This window comes from Microtus pennsylvanicus, chromosome 6, assembly GCF_037038515.1.
Source record: "Microtus pennsylvanicus isolate mMicPen1 chromosome 6, mMicPen1.hap1, whole genome shotgun sequence".
NCBI lineage: Eukaryota > Metazoa > Chordata > Mammalia > Rodentia > Cricetidae > Microtus > Microtus pennsylvanicus.
In genome coordinates, this window is record NC_134584.1 from 71,072,619 (window position 1) to 71,093,766 (window position 21,148).

The 21,148-nt window shown below is 41.2% G+C and overlaps 1 protein-coding gene across 1 annotated transcript in view; it reads right to left on the reverse strand.

Annotated features, from left to right (window-relative positions):
• Kiaa0825 (KIAA0825 ortholog) overlaps positions 1-21,148 on the reverse strand; it is a 406,382-nt gene that overhangs the window by 203,179 nt on the left and 182,055 nt on the right. Inside the window, exons 19-20 of the mRNA XM_075976414.1 lie at positions 16,818-16,976; positions 14,926-15,020 (exon numbers count right to left, since the gene is read on the reverse strand). Of these exons, the coding sequence (XP_075832529.1) occupies positions 14,926-15,020; positions 16,818-16,976 (254 nt within the window). The remainder of the gene's footprint in view (positions 1-14,925; positions 15,021-16,817; positions 16,977-21,148) is intronic.

The following is a 21,148-nucleotide window of genomic DNA, read 5'->3' on the forward strand; positions in this document are numbered from 1 at the left end:
CCCAAGACAATAAGGTAGCTCCCTTCTCCCAAGTCTTTGTAATCATAATAATCATTAATTTTATCCCAGTTTCTTATCTAGATCTGAACTAAGAATTATGGGATAAAAATATGTAATAATTCTAAGTTGGAAACTGAAAGCATGAGATTCTGAACTTCCATTTGTTACTGTGCTCTATCACGTATCAGGTCAGCTGGAGCTTGAACCAGTCTACAACAGCTCTCAATTCAGGAAGTCTGTCAAGAAAAAGGTTTTCTAACCATAATATGAGAAGATTTAATATTCATTTTCATTAAGATAGCACACATTTTATAAGGGCTTCCAAGAGTATTGAACACTGTTAGAGAATAAGCAGGGTGCTTTTTTGCTTCCATTCACTAAAGATGAAAATTAAACCACACAAATGTACTACACCACCTGTGATCTTCTGCTCCTGTCTGTGGCAGACATTGCTAATTAATAGCAGCATTAGCAAAAAGTCACTGTACTGGAATTCACAACTCAGAACTTTTTCTATTTGAGAGTGGAAGGCTTAATCATTCTATGTAAAGAGACATTAAGGAATAATGAGTAACTTCTAAAATGTTATTTCAGTTACCAGTCTAAGGACCTCGTGATTCACAGCACATGAGTTTCTTCCTGACAGTGAGCATAGCATCATAAAGGGAGGACTACACAAGAAAATGTTCTCTTTGTTATTATGTCATAGTTTCTAAGATTATTTTGACTTAAAGGAAACAGTAACCAGACCTGCTTTAGGTGGTATTTTCCAAATTAAGTTAGTAAGATTGAATTCTAGTTTTGGTTTTACAAGTACACAGTGCTTCTTTGGGGTACACCAATATACCAGGCTTCCATAGCTGAAGCTTGTTTAGACTTGGGTAGATAATCATAACCCTACACACACACAAAAATCATATCCTGCTAAGACATTGGCAGGTCTTCCAGTAATGAGAAAACCAGTCAAGAAAACATTGCAGATATACTTGGAATAAGTTGCTATAGCGAGGATCTAATGCACCCCCAAAGCCCAAAATGCTTCGATTATAAGCACCCAGCAAAGAGGAGTATCGAGGTGGTGGAGTTTGTACGATGGAGATTTTAAGTCACTGGAATATTCTTTCAGCGAGAACTGTGAAACCTCATTGGAAGATGATTATCTCATTTCATTATAGTAGCAAGATTGGGAAGCACGTAAGCCAAATGGATTCTAGATAAAGTATTTTTTGCATAAAAACTAAAAAAAAATAAAGAAAAAGGAACCATTTAAACACACCCAAACCTTTTTAAACTTAGGAGTTCTTCATAGTTTAAAATAATTAAATTTGAATGTCAATGATCCAATCGGGATAAGAATCAATGCTTTTTGAGGGCAGGACTCCCATCTCCTGCTGTCCTAGATAATATCTCTCATGGTAAACCCTGCACCCAAGTACACATTAGTCATACCATATCTGCTGCTCTGGGAGAGAAGCCACACATTTCAAGAATGGCAACCCTCCACTGCAGCATTAAAGGAGAACATGAAAACCACGTCAGAAAAGCGAACACTTCAGGGAAAGTGCATTTTCAGACCCTGTGTGTTTTCCTTGTAAAGAAGGAAAACTATTAAACAAATTGTGGGATAAGAAGCAAATATTCTTCCTTGTAGCAAAATTACAGATGTGTTTACTTGGTAAAGAATAACACTATTCCCAATGAGTGTATTGAAGTCACACATCTAATAAGCACCCAGATTTGCTATGAAGGAGCATCTAGCCATTTGCTGAGACAGAGCTTCAGCTTTAAAGTCCTTGCTAGATGTAGCTGAAAGCTGAAAGGAAACTGCTAATCAACAAACAATTTTACTTTGTTTTGTCTTCTGAGGCCTACAGACTATAATGTAATTTAAGGTCATCTCAGACAAGTTCGTCTGGAGCAGAAACCAGAACATGCTGCCGTGCAAACAACTCCCCCTCTTTGGGGCATTCCACTGCTGTTCCAAGAAAATCGCAAGCACTGAACAGCAGACTGTCACTCCAGAAGAGACTGTAAGAACTGAGTGATGGAGAGCCAGAAAAATCGGGCACACCTCTCCTACTTCACCAAGGCCACCATTATACTAGCACATCTCGACACAAGGGCCATCAATCACATGCCAAAAGTGTTCTTATTAAGGTGCATCCCATTGAAGCTGTGCAAAAGAATGCAAATTGGATTTTAGTAGCAGACTCCAAGGCCATCTGATCTATGAATTGCATGGGCCCTGAAATTGCTTTACACATGTCCAAGAAGCTTCAGGGTCATATTAAGTCAAGGATTTGAAAGGAAGAACTGGACTCTTTCAATATTGTGCAGTAATAGGTCTGGGAGGACCATGCCCTTCTTCATCTTCACTGCAGCTACTTCCTCAACTCAGTATGAAGCTGCCCTGAACTGCTAATATGTGCTCACTTGTCTCTATGCTGTCAGCAGAGCAGATTTAACAGTGAAAATGCACTGATGATAACCACTGCTTTGCTAAAACAGCAGTCCGCTGCACTCCACCTGTACCAGACACCTGAGATAAGCAACTTACTAACAAAAAGGGTTTATTTTGCCTCGTCATTCTAGAGATTTCAGTTTATACCCAGTTGGCTTTGTTGGTTTGGGGCCTGTGGTGAAATAAGACATTGTGGAGGGGACTTCCTGGTGTAGAAAAGTGTCTCGCCTCATGGTAACATGAAGGAAAAGGAAAAAGAAGGGACTGGGCTCCAGATACATCCTTTAGGAGCATTTACTCATTGGTCCAATCTGTCCACCAGGCCTGACTCCCTAAGAGCTCCCCCACTGTCCAGATGTACCCCAAGCTGGGGAGGAGGCCTCCATCACACGAGGAGCAGCTCGGTCGAAAGCTACAACACCAACTCTCTCATGCTCTGATTTGACCTATGCCCAACTCAGATTACAATGCCTCACACCTTGCCTATCTAACTGTATGATACGTTCCTCATCTCTGCAACAGAACACTGACAGAAACAACCTAAAGGACAGACGATTCCTCTTGAGTCCTGGTTTCTGACTATCATGGCAGGGAAAACATGTGACTGAGGCTTATCAGGACGAAGAGATGTAGGGGAAGCCCAGCCCAATGGGGGGCATGTTCGCCTCGGGCTAATGTTTATGTATAAATCTGGCGGGCGTGAGCCCTGCCAGTCCTTTTTGTATTTCCTGCCCATCGCTGGATCCCTGGTGTTGTAAGCTATCCCTACATTAAAATTTGCTCTTTCATATTAAGCTAGCCTGGTTATTACGCCACATACACTTGGAGCCCAACGTGGGGCTCAAACCCACGACCCTCTTTCTTTTTTGGGGAAATGATGGAGGAGTTACTTTCATTGGTTAATTAATAAAGAAACTGCCTTGGCCCATTTGATAGGCCAACCCTTAAGTGGGTGGAGTTGACAGAACAGAATTCTGGGAGAAAGAAGCCGAGTCAGTCAGTCGCCATGATTCTCCCACTCCAGACAGTCGTAGGTTAAGATCTTTCCTGGTAAGCCACCTCATGGTGCTACACAGAATATTAGAAATGGGTTAGATCAATATGTAAGAGCTAGCCAATAAGAGGCTGGAACTAATGGGCCAGGCAGTGTTTAAAAGAACACAGTTTCTGTGTAATTATTTCGGGTAAAGCTAGCTGGGTGGCGGGAAGCATCCCACCGCCATTCATCACTACAAAGAGAGATTGGGTTAGTACCACAAGCCAGTGTCCCCTTCAAGACAGACTCCTAGTGGTCTCCATCAACCTACTTGGTCTCAAGGCTCAAATGAGGCTTAGAACCTCTCAAAATACTACAATTTGCAGATGTGAACCAGCATACAATATTTAAGACTCAATTATAACATGGAGTGCCAAAGCTTCCTGATCTCCTCTCATCGCTTCCTTCATCTGTCCACTGTAGCCTTCTATTGTAGGTGTACGGAAAGTTGCCTGGACCTCTATTGTAGTTATATTCATTGCTTTGTTTTTTAAAGATATTTACCTACACGAGATTCTGAATTTTATGAGAGCTGGAGCTGTCTGATTTATTTCTTTATCTGTGGTGCCCAGGGAATGAGTGGTCACACATCTGCCTACCCAGTGTCTGTCTTGCTGGACTGAAGAGCGGGATGGAGGTCTTACAAACAGCCTGGTTTATGTTATGTCAGTCAGCAAACGTTTTCTCTAAATAATAAAATACCAGGGATCTAGACTGTCCTTTATACAAACTTATATGTGGTAGGGGAATCCTAACTGTCTCTGTACTGGCTGATTTGTGTCAACTTGACACAAGCTAGAGCCATCAGAGAGGAAGGAGACTCAGTTGAGGAAATGTCTTCATAAAATCCAGTTGTAAGGCATTTTCTCAGTAATCACTGGAGGAAGGCCCAGCCCATGGTGAGTGGTGCCATCCCTGGGCTGGTGGCCCTGGGTTCTACTGAGCAAGTCAGGGAGAAGCAAGCCAGTAAGCTGCTCCCCTCCATGGCCTCTGCCTCTGCTCCTGCCTCAAGGATCCTGCCCAGTATGAGTTGCTGTCCTGACTTCCTGCAGTGATGAACAGCAATGCTGAAGTGTAAGCCAAATAAACCCTTCCCTCCCCCAACCTGCTTTTTGGTCATGGTGTTTTGTTCACAGCAGTAGAAACCCTAGCTAAGTCAAACTGGTACTAGAACAGCGGAATACTGCTGCGCCAGGCCTGATCATGTTTGCGGGAAGATGGTGGAAGACCTTTGGCACTCTGGGCTAGAAGATCCATTGAGTATCAAGAGCTCTGTGGAGTGTTCTGGGTGAGCATGAGAGATAAGAACATTGAGAGCAGTGCAGAGAACCGAGGCGTGGCTTGTGAAGAATTAGGATTCTGTGATTCTGGTTAGCTGGGGCTGAAGAATCAGCTGTGATTAACAAGCGACAAGAACTATGAAAGTTAAAATTTGCTGTGCTGGATTCTTGCTGCTGGTCAGCTGGAGCTACAAAATTAGTGGTGATTAAGAAGAGACCAGCATCACTGAGGTGAACTCTTCTGGGAAGTGCTCCCTGAGAGCACACACAGAGAAGCTGTGTTCCAGAGGTGGCCAAGGTTGTACCTCGGGCTGGCAGCCAGACTTAGTAATGTGTAAGCATCACCCAGGTGGTCCTGGATTTGAAGGCATGAAGGGGTCATGAAGAGTGCTGAGATGCCAGGAAAGGCCATTGGTGAAGTTACGGCCTCAGTGACAACACGGAAGGGCTCATGTAAAGCAGTTTTACATACATGATGCATGGCGCCATGAAAAGAGCCTATGAGGCTACTGGTGAAACTGCAGGCCAGTTGTGGAGGACTCTAGTGTTTCAGAGATGCTCATCAAGAACAGCAGGAGCAGTGGAGTAGAGCCAGATGGAACCTAAGAGACAAACTGTGCATGTTGCAGACGGTGGAGCCAGAGAAGTGACCCAAGCCCTTTGGAGGAGTCCAGAAGACTGCAAGTGGATCCCAGACACTGGACAGCTGGAATTTTGTTTTGCATTGATTTGCTTGTGACTGTGCCCTGATTCTTCCCTCTTGAAGTCAGTATTTAACCGGAGCCCAAAGTTGAGAGACTTTGAATTTTTTTTTAAAAAAACTTAGTTTTTAAAAAGAGATTGGCATACAAGTATTAAAACTGATTTCAAAATGATAAAAAAAGAGATTGGCTATTTTAAAGGGACTGAAACTTCAGTGTGTTTGAATTTGTAAAGACTGTGAGACTTTTGAAGTTATTTATGTTTTTAATGTGCAGTCTTGGGGTTGAATAGGAAAGGAAGAGCTGTGGCTTAATAGTGGTGTGTGTGTGTGTGTGTGTGTGTGTGTGTGTGTGTGTGTCACGTGGACATAAGCTAGCTTCAACAGAGGAAGGAGCCTCCGTAGAGGAAATGCCTCCCTGATATCCAATGGGGGAGGGCCCAGCCCACGGCGGGTGGTGCCATCACTGGGTGCTGGTCCTGAGTTCTTTTAGGAAGCAGGTTGAGCAAGCCATGGGAAGCAAGCCAGCAAGCAGCCCCCCCTCCCCACCCATGACCTCTGCATCAGCTTCGGCCTCTAGGATTCTGCCCTTGTATGAGCTCCTGTCCTGACCTTTGTATTCTGGATGTTATTAGGTTTAATTTGTTAACCCTGAGTAGTCATTTGACAAGAAATGCTTCACAATCTTCCCAGTCAATAGCATAAAATGGAAAGCCCCTTCTTTATAGCTTTAGAAAGTTTCTGTTATATCAAAAAAACAAGTATTATATATTTCATCTACTTTTATAAATCTCAATATTTGTGTTTTTTCCTCACTTAAAACTTTATCCAGAATAAAGTTTTATATAAAAATGAAAAGGATTTGTCACCTCAGATAAGTGATATCACAAGGTAGGCTAGGAAGCAGGAAAGAGATTAACAACTCTTCGAAGGTCAGTATTGTTCAGTTTGCTTTAGTGCCTGTCCTGTCTCTTGGAGACCAGGCTGGCCTTGAACTCATAGAGATCCACCCGCCTCTGCCTCCGAGTGCTAAGATTAAAGGCGTGCGCCACCACTGTTTGGCTCAGTATTGTTTAGTTTCTAATAAGTACGTGATTTAAAGTATTTTTGCAAGGTTCTTCATATGTCCATTAGCAAAGCTTGTTTATTGGTAATCTTTCCTTAACTCAGAAGGTTCTGAAACAAAAAGAAGCCATCTAAATAGAATTTATTCATGCTGGAACCTGAACATCAAGGGGATGGCTCCACCCTCTTATAAACATGCCTTATGGCACAAGTGTTAGCAGGAGGCACCTGAGGTTCTCACCCAGGTGTGGACAGGTTTCAAAAGTATCTGTGAATGTCAGGATGACACATGCTGAAAGTTAACATGGGTTACTTCGTTGATAGATGCCCTGGGACTTTGGAAAATAGGGATTTTTTTTTTGAGAGCTGTGTGGACTAGCGGATGACTAATGATGGTCATAGGCTGATCTTGAATGAGAAGAACTGAAAAATGCCAGTTGAGGGAAGCAGACAAAGTAACCCCGGACAAAGGTGTTTTTTTTTCTCTGCACAAAGTTCTCAAGTATAGATTTTAGGAGGCGCTTAGCTCCCACAATCCTTCACTCTATTAGCTGTCTGAGTCTGCACATGAGTAACCTCTGCTCTCTCTCTCACCTGAAGGAACACTTAGTGCTGGTCAGTATATTATGATTCATCTTATAACCAAGGGATGGGGAGAACCCTGCCATTGTTATGACATAGCATGTAAACATGACTAAGAAAAGAACCAAAATTAGTTTATGTTTTCAAAAAGTCACAGATAGGAAGGGAATGAGTTGGTAATATAAATTAAATTCTGTGTGTTTCAATGCACTGAGCCAATACTATAATTTTAAGTTGACAAGAATGTGGAATAGCTCTTAAGTGACTTATTAACAAATTAATAAAGTCAAAACTATCTCATGCAATTATAGTTGGAGAGGAATTGATGTGGTTGAAGAGTTAGGAAAAGGTATTTTATATTCCATATCTGGCCATCTTTTACTATTTGAAGTGTGTGTACACACACACACACACACACACACACACACACACACACCTCCTCCCACACACGTTTTTCAAGACAAGGTTTCCCTGGCTGTCATGGAACTTGCTCTGTAGACCAGGATGACCCTGTGCTCACAGAGATTGCCTGCCTCTGCCTCTATCTGATGGGATTAAAGGAGTGTGTTACCACCGCCAGGCTATATGTATACATTTTTATATTTTGTAACAAAATAAATTTCAACATTAAGATAAATATTCAATGACAAACTTGATTTTTAAAGCCTTTCTCAAAGACTGCACAGTATGGAGTAAAGAGAAAAGATTTAAAGATTTCAAAATAGATCCTAGGTCCATTAGGGTGAGAACGCCAGGGACAGGGAAAGGAAGCTGTACAAACACCGCAGGTCTGCAGTATACTAGGAAACTCAACAATATGCTATATACAAAGAAGGTAAAGATTATTACTAGTTGTTGCTCAGATTTGGTATTTTTAATTGCACTTAGTACACATAAATCTAACTCATAAATCTATAAGGAAGTATCTTCAGAAAGACCACTTCCTCACATTATGGGATAGCAATATAAAGCAACTGAGATGCTCAGTGGTGATCCCTGCACCTTCAAGCTGCCACAGTCAGACTGGAGGGCCTATGATAGCTGCTCCTGACAGAACCTATGCTAAAACTTTCTGCAGGAAACATGCCAGAGGCTTTGGATTCTGAATAGTAGTTAACGGGGAAAATACTTAAAGAGTAGTCATTGAAAAGAGAATGTGTTCTATACAGGCAAGTTTTAAAATAGCTTTTGATCCACTGCAAGAACCCAAAGTGCCAGCATGTGAATGTATAATTAGGTAGATGAAAATTTATTACAAAGTAAATTTTGGTTCACTGTGACAAGCAAAATATTCTCCCAAGGCTGCTTTTGAGAAAATTATTATACCTTCCTTTCATCAAAATGTTGCCAATTCTGCATTTCTGTCAGTAGTACTTAACATATTTATTTAGGTTGTCTATTTTCTCACTCAAGTAATGGAGATCTTGTTCAAATTACATCGTTGTTAACTTACATAATTCACAGTTACTTAATCTTGCCATATATATAAGAGCCTGTTTTTCGCATCCACCATGTCTCTCCACCTCAACTGTCCTTAATGTCCTTCAGTAGCTCTGTGTCCTTGTCACTGTGTTCCTTCAAGACTTTGGTGGTCCTCTCAAATCCACATGTAAAAGTTTAGCCATAAACCTGATGTCAGTCCAATCCAAGGACTCAGTTTATCTTTCAAAGTTTCAACATGAGAGAGCTCTCTTTCCTGAAAGGATTAGAAATAACAAAAACAAAATTGGACTTTGGGAAGGAAGTGTGGGAGACTCTTTTGTTTTGTTTTGTTTTTCAAGACAGGGTTTCTCTGTAGCTTTGGAGCCTGTCCTAGAAATAGCTCTTGTAGACCAGACTGGCCTCGAACTCACATCTGCCTGCCTTTCAAGTGCTGGGATTAAAGGCATGTGTCACCACAGCCTGGCCATGTGAGAGACACTTATTGAGTAACTTGAACCTTACTGCATTGGTTACTAAGTCTAAATAACACTAGCAGATCTGTCAAAGTACAGTACTGTGTTGATTGATGATAGGGATGCATTCTGAGAACTAAGTAATTAGGCCATTTTCTCACCATGCTAAGATCACAGAGTTCACAACCTAAGAAGGCTTCAATGTTAGTGGTGCAGGCTCATCTCACAAGAGTCTTCCATGTATGTGATTCAGGACTAACTGAAAGGTTATCCAGATCATTGGTGTTTAAGTATATTACCTATAAAATAATGATTTTCCAAATAAATGTCTTGACCACAGTAGATGCTTGAGTATTAGACCAGAAGGGCTGTGATGGAAGTGAACCTGGGCTACACAGAAGAGAATGTGGGATCAGATTGCTACATCTTGTCAGGTCCAGGAAGCAAAGAGGAACAAGAATAATCCATGTGGTCTGGGGAGGGAAGGCCCTCAGTAATGTTCTCCAGAGAAAAGGAGAAACGGGCCATTTCTTCCTGGCCCTTTTGTGTTGACTAAAGCAGAGGTCTTCAGAGTCATTAGACAAAATTAGTTCAGAACATGGATTGAATCAGGAACTGAACACATTCTTTAGACTTGTGTGCACTGGTTTTATTCTAAACAAAACGATGACACTGATCTATCTTATAAGGTTATGGTAGGATTATAGTCAAACGTGTATGTAGAGAACTTTAATTATTCAAGCCATGCAGCAACTCTCTCCACTGTTTCCACGCCATTAATATTGTTGCAAGAAGTATAGAGCTAAAAATAGAAAAAGCAAGAAAAAAGAAAAGCTGACCAGGAGTAGGGAATACTACTACACAAAGCATCGGACACTGAGGAAGGATTGTGCCATTCAAGTACCAGTTGCCATGACACGGTTATAGTAAGGGCCACAGATATTTGTGTGAAGATGTTGTATATACCACAAAGAACAACGGGCATACATGTTTCTCAATAGAAAACAGGGTGTTGATGAGTCTGTTTGGTTTGTGTACCAATCCCTTTGTCTTCAGTGTTAAATTTAGTCATCCTAAACACATAGGAGGCAAGCTCTGTGCGAACACCACAATGCTGTAGGGATTCCAGATGCGAGTGCAGCCCTCTGTTTAAAAAGATAAGAGTTAAATTGGGCCCAGAGCATGGCCAGTGTGCCGCCCAGGAGGAGGCCTGCCCAGCTAAATCCAGCGGTATACAGTTCGCACACCTGCAGTAAGCCTTAACACTTTGTTTACGTGCATTTGGTGCCAACGTTTTTCTAGCACTATGTCAGAGCAAGAAACCTGTCCTCACATCATAATGCAATTTTATAGGAATGTTTTGTTATTTTTATGAGATAAAACTGGGTATAAGGGTTGAATTAAAAATTAGTAACCACAAAAAAAAAAAAAGAAAGAAAAGAAAAGAAAAGACGATGGTGGGAGTAACTGAGGCCAGGGACTTTTGGTGGAGGTGGGGGAAAAAAGGGTCCTCTTTGGAGCTGGAACATGTCAAAAACAAACAACACCAGCAGACACCAAATTTGAATGCCACAGCAAAGGTAATGTGTGTAACAACCGGGAGGCGTGGACTCATAAGACAGCATCGTTCCTTAAAACCACCTCTGGGCTTTACTGCCGTAAACAACTAGAAACATTTTACTAATGGCAGCGGTGCCTGCTAACAGTAACTTGGGAGGGTGCGGTATGCAGTTGGAGGCCAGAAACAGCCATTCCTGTTCACCAGCCATAGTAGGGCATGCTCCATCACCTGACAGGGGTCCATGGTGGGGCATGCACTATCACGTGACACAGAGGAAAGTCACTTCATGTTTGTTGGTAAAGGACAACACCTCCACTGATCAACAGCTATTTTTCAACACATTTCCTAACCTCGTTTTCCTCTCAGATACATGGTTATTGTCCACCTGGAAAGGCCCCAGCGTGACAGCCAGAAATCTGCCACCACCACCCCTTCGGCTGTTCCTGCCATCGTATTTAATTGTGTTTGCTCAACCTGAAGCCAAACTCATATGCAGTATATTTAGATAGTAAAATAGCATAGCGGGCTACTGTATTAGCACGTTATTTTCAACACCACAATTCTTGGGAATTAGTCTGAGTAAATAAGGTAAAGAGAAGAGAAGCAACATAAATCTGTTCCCGTGACAAGGCAAATAGTATCAAATGGCCATCTGGAGATCAGCCGTGGAGGAAGGAGCAGAGCGAGCCTTAGATGCACTCTCCAGAAATGCAATCACCACCCTTCGATGCTCTGGATTTATTTTAAAGTGAAAGAGGATGAAAGTACGAATGGACCAGTAAGAAGCAGGGATAAGAACCTTGATTATTTCGAAAGATCAATGTACAATCACAGCACTTACTCTTCCAGGACATTAAGGGAAAGTGTACAACTGATCTATGTGCTGCTTTTCTAAGCCTCCAGGAGTTTTCATTTCCTAGAACAGCAAACTTAATAAATCAAAACACGTATATCATTGATACATATTCAGGATTTCTTCCATAAGATCTCAGATACTTCAGTTTTTTTCAAATGTCTCAGGAAATAAATCCTTCATAATTAATTTACAAAGGCTGAGCTAGATACTGCTGGCAGCTGACCCCATCTGACAGTTTTCACCTCGGAGTTTTAGTGTCGTCAGATACAAACCCTTTCACTCGAATGTCAAAAGACTTAGGAAGCAGATAGTCAAGAACAGGCTTTGTTGCTGACAGGATTATGGCTTGAAGTGAGCCAATTAATTAAAAATAAAGACCAGCTTCCTGTTCTTTTAATCTGAGCCAAATTTCACATAATAAAAATAAACCAGGCATTTTAAATAGAAAGATTACAAATAACCTGCCATCCAAATGCTGAAAACACAGAGGAAAAATATACACTGGTATAGTTCTTTAACTTGATATTTACCAGAGAACATTTTGCATGCCTACATGGCCACTGATATAGCATCACATCTGGGGATGACCTACCCTGTGCTAACCTGTTGGGAGCCAACTTTTCCTGGGCATTCCTAGTCTTGGTTTATTGTTATTTCAGGTAGTGCTGCCGAGAGCCCACTGTGCTCCCAGATTATTCAAGGCAATGCTGTCAGCGTTGAAACAAAGCAGGCACCAATTTCATAGAATTTATGCTTTACTCTAGAGCATATGATTGAAAGAATATAAATAAAATTGAAATTTCAGATCATAATTAAAAAAAAATACAAGCTGGGCAGTGGTGGCACATGCCTTTAGTGCCAACACTCGGGAGGCAGAGGCAGATTGATCTCTGTAGTTCAAGGCCAGCCTAGTCTACAAGAACTAGTTCCAGGACAGGCTCAAAATCTACAGAGAAATCCTGTCTTGAAAAACCAAAGAGAGAGAGAGAGAGAGAGAGAGAGAGAGAGAGAGAGAGAGAGAGAGAGAGAGAGAGAGAACACCACAGAGAATATAATACAGGGTGACTCACAGAGCTTTTTAAATAGGTGATAAGATAATATTTACACCAATGGGATGGCATCCTTGTGAATTGTGAGGGGCCTCATGGTGAGAAATGGAGAGTTCAAAGAACCTGAAGAAGGCAACCTGCAGAGTGTCATGGATCAGAAAGAAGCACTTCGGTGTGAGACTATTGATGGAGCACAGGCCATATCCCCATCAAGGACTCATCAGGGTCGCCTTACTCTACCTTTGGAATAACACTGAAACTGCCCACATAATACAAGCCAGAATTGCTCTAGATACAAATATTGTTGCCACCAAGATTTCTCTTGAATACATTTAAGCTGTCTGTCAAGTATTCAGCTCTGGGTACTTCTCTCATGAATGGCTATGTTGACCTCTTGATTTCTTAATGTTTTTCTCCCTAGTTGTCTCCTAAACCCATAGGCCCTATGCCCTGATAGCTGTCTTGCCTAGCCTTACCTGTTGATTTAGGCCTGGAATGAATGGCTACAAACTTGGTGGCTTGGGGAATTGATTTGATAATTCTTCATTTATTTTAGAACAGATTAAACAATGGGCCTCATACATGACAAAAGAAGTCTACCAAGTGAGCCATAGTGAATCTTCACACTCTCCTTACTCAACAGAATTAATGCTGGGCATCTTCCTGCAAAGGTGTTTTGACTTACAAATAGTTTAACACTTTTGGTGTGTTAACTCCATGGAGTAGCAACATAATTTCATTTTATCTATATGGAAATCTAAAGTCAAAAGATAAGCTCCTGAGAACTCAGTAATTCTACTTTCTCATGCTTGTATTATGCTAGCAATGAGGGGAGTCTAGTCTTGTCAAAAAGACATTTTAGAAGGAGATCACATGGATGCTGTCCTCCTAAACATTTTTTGACAATTTCATATCGAGTTCGGTTTGTTTCATAGCATTAGGTCTACCCTCAACATCCACAGCCTCACTCATGCATGCAAGCCATAATCACTACAGCGTTATTACCAAGAAAAGGGGATGAGTCACTGGTGCAGCTGGTGATTGGTGCCAAAGTGGGATCCTCTGGAGTCTCCCCTTTGACACTAGCACTGAGACTACACTGTAAGGAACAAGTGTGATCTTGCACACATAGCCCTCTTCTAAAGGGTCATTCTTCTGTAGTCTAATTTCAATTATGTACTTCAGACAACCACATTAGCAAAAATTCCTATTTTTTAACCCTCAGCATTTTTAGGTAGGTCAAAAAAGAGAGTGTTTTAGAATTTTAAAGAAAAACAGCAGAAACCATTTCCTTACCAACTCAATATCAATCCAAACTCATAAATAAAACTTAAAATAAATGAAGTGACAGCTGATGGTCATCTCAGATGTCTCCCATCACTCAAGGTGACTCAATTAGGCCCATTGTTGCTTGTGGTGTCTCCTAGTTTTCTGTAGAATGCTTTTCACACCATTCCGTAAAATCCCAGGTTCTTATTAAGATTAGATTGTAGCTGCCTTTATTAAAGATTCATGAGCCTGAGCTAAGGGAACTGTCTGACCTGCTATTCTGGAGGAAATTTGCAGGTTATTTTTCCTCCTACTCACTCTTGCACATATCACAGGGAAATAGAACTAAATATCCAGTGACATAATTGAAATCTATGATTAAACAATATTCCTCTTAAACACAGATAACAATATAGAAATTCTGTTAAAATAGAATTTCCTTATACATGGTTATTATACAATGCAAATGTAGCAAGTTTTGAAAGATGTGTTGTCCCTAGAATACCATTTAGTTGATTAGAAGCTACTAAAGAAAAATTAGGAAACTATAATGTTTAATCTGCACAAACTCAAAACTTTTTGAATAGCAGGGGGAAAGGCTTATCTTTTCTAGTGGGTTCTCATATAAAAATTTGTATGTTGTGCTCACACCACATAATTTGGTTCAAAATGGGACCTGGCCTCCCTTTCATCAACCCACCTGTCCCATTTCCAGATAACATGGGGATGGGACCAGTGTCCTTCTACCAAATACTAAAAATGAAAAGCATGCAGGCTACTTGCTGAGAGAAATGCTCTGTCTTTCAAGAGGAAGTTGCTCAGACAAATCATCTTAATTTGCAGGCAAAATATTACAATGCGATTGTGACCGCATATCTGATGTATAACTTTTACCAGTGATACATGCACTGAAGTTTTGTTTAGAATAGTAAACCATACGATATGCAAAGTAAAAAATATTTAAAATTAAGACAAAATAAACTAATTTTGCAACTATTCATTACAGGAAACAGAATTTTAATGTATACATATAAGTTTAGTCATATTTATTTATGATGGGTGCCTCAAAAAACAGAAAATAAGAGATTACCCTGACAATAAATTTTTCACTCTCTTAAAGCTGACATACATACTACACACACTTCCTGAGCCCACACTCCAGTCTTCTCACCTGTTTTTGAGCAGTGCACCAAAGGTCATCTTATCCACTCGCAGGTAATTTGGCAGCAAGTTTGACCAATTCCAGCACCATGTTGCTGTGGCTGCCTGTTGACGAATGAGAAGACACTATTGTTAGTTATTAATCAGAATTAATGTGATCAGTGAATTCCAGCCCCAGCTGTGACTCGCTAACTAAAAAGGAGGAGCTCAGAACAAGGACTTGGACAGATCACATCAATCATGTCCACAGAGGAGTTGTTTATTCCAATAAGACAGCAATTAATTTATAAATCCATTTAGGGATGTAGTCATTATTTATAAAAATATAAATCAATTTCTGGATTCGTTATTTTTCCAAATGTTAATGGCATTTACCCATCAAGTTTTGTTGGGAGGGTGATTCTAGAAGGTGAGCATGGCGACTTGGTGGCTTCTCGTGTGTGACATTACTGTCACAGGTTGTTTTCTAGTACCTCAGTGTGGACACCAGAGGGGATCTCAGTAAGCACTAGGCCTCAGCTATAAGACCCAGCTCAATCAGAGTCGGACACTAGTGTGTTAGTAGGAAAATTGTAAGGATTTTCAAATGTAAATAACATACACGATTCTTTTCTCTCATTACTAGATAACTTCACATCAGAGTAAGGAGAAAATTACTGTGAGAAATAGTCTCATAATTCAGAACTTGGTAAACATGCTATTTACTTAAATGAAAAGGGGTGATTTAATAGCTACAATAATTATTTGTGATTTAGAGCAATCTAATGTGCAGTATAAGAAGCACCCAATAAACTATATACCTTATACATTAGGTTTAAACGTATTATAGGATCTTCTGCTCTATAAACTAAACAGTTTGGATAATGAGACACCAGCATAGTCTTTGACCAGAGCTACCCCTTGTCACTGCTGATAAATCGAGCGCTACAACCCTGTCAGAGAGCAGGAGAATTCGGCCCGGCTTGTCAACATTTGAAGGTCTTATTCTACTACAGTATTGATGGATGTGGACGAGAGCTGTAACAGGCATGGTTAAAGTATCATCTGCATGCCAAATCAGGCCAGTGTTTTAATTCTCATTTTCATGAGCACTCTAGGCCAAGCTCTTCTCTTCTGCCCTACTAGTGCAAGCTGTCTGTCAGGAGTGTTCTGGGAAATTAAAAAGAGAGAGAGAGAGAAGGAAGAAGAAAATAATGAATAAAAGAAAGAAAGAGAGAGAGAGAGAGAGAGAGAGAGAGAGAGAGAGAGAGAGAGATCAAACAAAACAAAAGCAATTCAATTCACACATCTTGCGGAAAGAATCTTTTTTAATAAAATTAAAAGTACACAGCTGAAACAATGGCAAAATCTGACTTCTAAAAATATATTGTTTTTTTATCATGTTGACTTTAAATATTTCTGCTTCAAAGTCATTAGAAAATCCACTTTAAATTTGGGGATGTGTCTAAGGTTATAAAAACCAAATTCGTCTCGTGCCTTTTATAATGGTTCTCAGTGTTCTACAAATCATTTAAATTGCTTTCTGATCTACTGGACACATTCACAGAGGCAAAAAGATGTTGGGTAAATATGTGTCCTAAAGGAGGGGCTGACTCAAGGGAGGGAAGAGTTATAAGAAATGCTTGGTTCTTTGAGCCTTATACAAACACAGCCTGACAGCAACAGGATTCCAAGTGAAAGTTAAGTTTTATAGACCAAACATATGAACCAGTCTAACACGGAAATAAGCTAAACAACCCAAACACTTTGTACAGGCCAGGAAAATGGCAATGTGAACTTTTGCTTCCTAAACAAAGTGTGTGGAGGAAGACTATGTTACAACAGTAATATGGGGTTGTATCTTACTTCTGATGGACAGAAACCATACATTTAAGTTGAATTTTACACTTAATTTCCACATACCTGATCTAGCATGTTCTCACTGAACATCTTCTGCACATGGAAAGGGTTAAAAACAGGGGGCTGATCTTCTACATTCCTCCAGGTCACTTTCAATGGTTGGCTGGGTAGTGGCTTTTCTTCTGAACCATCTGTAGCAGATAGTTGTTCCTTTAAATAGTCCTTCAGGAAAAGAAGCCCGGGGTCAGGGTGGTCAAAGCCCCAGCTTACACTTCTCGTACATTATCTAGATAGCAGTGTGCTGCTGGCCTCAGGAAGTACACACGCTGTGAGATACAGAGCTGTGTACATATCACTATCATAGTAGACCTATCAAAACCAAGTTAATCCTAATGGATTACAGAGTTAAAAACATTCAACAAATCCTCCTATGCTGAATGAGTGCTTGGTATGTCGCAATCTTTTGAACAGGCATTGTTCCATCATTGGCCTCATGAGTTACAATGTCTGGCTACCAAAATGTAACTGCAGTGCATGACTGTGCACAGGAAAAGGCTGCTCGTTCATTCATTAAATACAGTTGCTCCCTACTCTGGGTTCAGCAGAGCAGTAAGTATCCTGATTTTACTGTAAGGAGTCTCATTCTGTATGGAACTATTTATAATGCGAACTCTCCCACACACTTAATTTCCATGCTGTGGACTGAACACTATCAAGGCTCAATAGAAACTCAGAGTATATAATTCTAATCATCCAAGCACTGGTGCAGCCCTGGACAAGAAGACAGAATCTCCTGCATTATCGCTCATTTTCTACCATAAATAAGTAAGGCGAACATCCCTAATCTGTTTTATGGGACTCTTTTTGGAAAGCAACAAATTAAAATGACTAAAAGAATACCATCAACCTAACAAATGTTTGCTATTAATAAGTCACTTAATAAATAAAAATAAAGACTTGCCTGGCTTTTTAATATACCACAATACATCCCCAGGTTTGCAGCTAATACACATTCCAGAATATTAGAAAGAAGAGCACTCCAGGGGTCATGGAAAACCCTCACCACCCTGTGTGGTGCACAGGCAACAGCAGCAGTCTCACCTGGGAGCTTGTTAGAAGGGCAGACTCTCAGCTACTACCCGGCCAGAATCATCCCTGTTGCTCCAGGGATAGGAGAACAGTTGAACGTTTTGCAATACTTCAGTCCAGCACCACACTTTCTGGCTTGAAAGGCCAGAGGACAGCCCTGAGGGCTCATGGACTGAGTCGTACAGTTGTGATGAGAAGCCAAAGATCTATTCTTGTTTCACTGTGTGTGTGTGTCCCTGTATCTTCCTGATGTACACTGTGTCCCTGTATCTTCCTGATGTACACTGTGTCCGTGTGTTTCACTGTGTGTGTCCCTGTATCTTCCTGATGTACACTGTGTCCGTGTGTTTCACTGTGTGTGTCCCTGTATCTTCCTGATGTACACTGTGTCCGTGTGTTTCACTGTGTGTGTCCCTGTATCTTCCTGATGTACACTGTGTCCGTGTGTTTCACTGTGTGTGTATCCCTGTATCTTCCTGATGTACACTGTGTCCGTGTGTTTCACTGTGTGTGTGTCCCTGTATCTTCCTGATGTACACTGTGTCCGTGTGTTTCACTGTGTGTGTGTCCCTGTATCTTCCTGATGTATACTGTGTCCGTGTGTTAAACTGTGTGTGTCCCTGTATCTTCCTGATGTACACTGTGTCTGTGTGTTTCACTGTGTGTGTGTCCCTGTATCTTCATGATGTACACTGTGTCCGTGTGTTTCACTGTGTGTCCCTGTATCTTCCTGATGTACACTGTGTCCGTGTGTTTCACTGTGTGTGTCCTTGTATCTTCCTGATGTACACTGTGTCCGTGTGTTTCACTGTGTGTGTCCTTGTATCTTCCTGATGTACACTGTGTCTGTGTGTTTCACTGTGTGTGTGTCCCTGTATCTTCATGATGTACACTGTGTCCGTGTGTTTCACTGTGTGTCCCTGTATCTTCCTGATGTACACTGTGTCCGTGTGTTTCACTGTGTGTGTCCTTGTATCTTCCTGATGTACACTGTGTCCGTGTGTTTCACTGTATGTGTGTCCCTGTATCTTCCTGATGTACACTGTGTCCGTGTGTTTCACTGTGTGTGTCCCTGTATCTTCCTGATGTACACTGTGTCCGTGTGTTTCACTGTGTGTGTGTCCCTGTATCTTCCTGATGTACACTGTGTCCGTGTGTTTCACTGTGTGTGTGTCCCTGTATCTTCCTGATGTACACTGTGTCCGTGTGTTTCACTGTATGTGTATTCCTGTACCTTCCTGATGTACACTGTGTCTGTGTGTTTCACTGTATGTGTGTCCCTGTATCTTCCTGATGTACACTGTGTCCGTGTGTTAAACTGTGTGTGTCCCTGTATCTTCCTGATGTACACTGTGTCCGTGTGTTTCACTGTGTGTGTCCCTGTATCTTCCTGATGTACACTGTGTCCGTGTGTTTCACTGTATGTGTGTTCCTGTATCTTCCTGATGTACACTGTGTCTGTGTGTTTCACTGTATGTGTGTCCCTGTATCTTCCTGATGTACACTGTGTCCGTGTGTTAAACTGTGTGTGTCCCTGTATCTTCCTGATGTACACTGTGTCCGTGTGTTTCACTGTGTGTGTGTCCCTGTATCTTCCTGATGTACACTGTGTCTGTGTGTTTCACTGTATGTGTGTCCCTGTATCTTCCTGATGTATACTGTGTCCGTGTGTTAAACTGTGTGTGTCCCTGTATCTTCCTGATGTATACTGTGTCCGTGTGTTTCACTGTGTGTGTGTTCCTGTATCTTCCTGATGTATACTGTGTCCGTGTGTTAAACTGTGTGTGTCCCTGTATCTTCCTGATGTACACTGTGTCTGTGTGTTTCACTGTATGTGTGTCCCTGTATCTTCCTGATGTACACTGTGTCCGTGTGTTAAACTGTGTGTGTCCCTGTATCTTCCTGATGTACACTGTGTCCGTGTGTTTCACTGTGTGTGTCCTTGTATCTTCCTGATGTACACTGTGTCCGTGTGTTTCACTGTGTGTGTGTCCCTGTATCTTCCTGATGTACACTGTGTCTGTGTGTTTCACTGTATGTGTGTCCCTGTATCTTCCTGATGTATACTGTGTCCGTGTGTTAAACTGTGTGTGTCCCTGTATCTTCCTGATGTATACTGTGTCCGTGTGTTTCACTGTGTGTGTGTTCCTGTATCTTCCTGATGTATACTGTGTCCGTGTGTTAAACTGTGTGTGTCCCTGTATCTTCCTGATGTACACTGTGTCCGTGTGTTTCACTGTGTGTGTGTTCCTGTATCTTCCTGATGTATACTGTGTCCGTGTGTTAAACTGTGTGTGTCCCTGTACCTTCCTGATGTACACTGTGTCCGTGTGTTTCACTGTGTGTGTGTTCCTGTATCTTCCTGATGTATACTGTGTCCGTGTGTTAAACTGTGTGTGTCCCTGTATCTTCCTGATGTACACTGTGTCCGTGTGTTTCACTGTGTGTGTCCCTGTATCTTCCTGATGTACACTGTGTCCGTGTGTTTCACTGTGTGTGTGTTCCTGTATCTTCCTGATGTACACTGTGTCCGTGTGTTTTACTGTGTGTGTCCCTGTACCTTCCTGATGTACACTGTGTCCGTGTGTTTCACTGTGTGTGTGTTCCTGTATCTTCATGATGTTCTCTGTGTCCAACATGAAAGGCAAATTTTAGATCAAAGAATGATAAAAATCTAAATAAAATACTACTGTAATTAATAACAGTGATTTCTTTAATTTTCTAATTGCAGAACATCTCATTAAATAGATCAGTTATTTAATGAAACAAAGACTTATTAAATATGATTAGGTAATGAGAAATCCAAGAGAAATAATTTTATGACTAAGGCATAGAGCAGAAACAAAAATTTTCTTCATTATAATTTAAGTCAGGTTTTGAAAGGAATAAAAATCTCATTGGAAAGGAATAATTTGCTTTGGTTATTAACAATTTTTCCTAATTCATTTCCATTATTAAAACTACATTTAGACTTTCCTGCTTGTGCCATTTAACAAAAATGTAAATTTGCTGCCAATTCTGAAAGATGCTTTCTCTTGTGTGTGTTTTCTCTAGTTAGATGACACTGTGACCATCTGAATTTGATCTCTGGAATCCACATGGAAGCGAAAGGAAAGAAAGGGCTCCACAAAGCTCTCCCTGGACTTCCTCAAGGGCACACACCATGCACAGGTACACAGTCTTGGGGCTGTCCAGGCGGCTCAGTGGGTAGGAGCCCCTGCAGTGCAAGAATGAGCACCTGGGCTCAGAACCTGCACTTTATAGACAGCCATGCTTGGGTCCATGTGCCTTCCACCACGGTAATG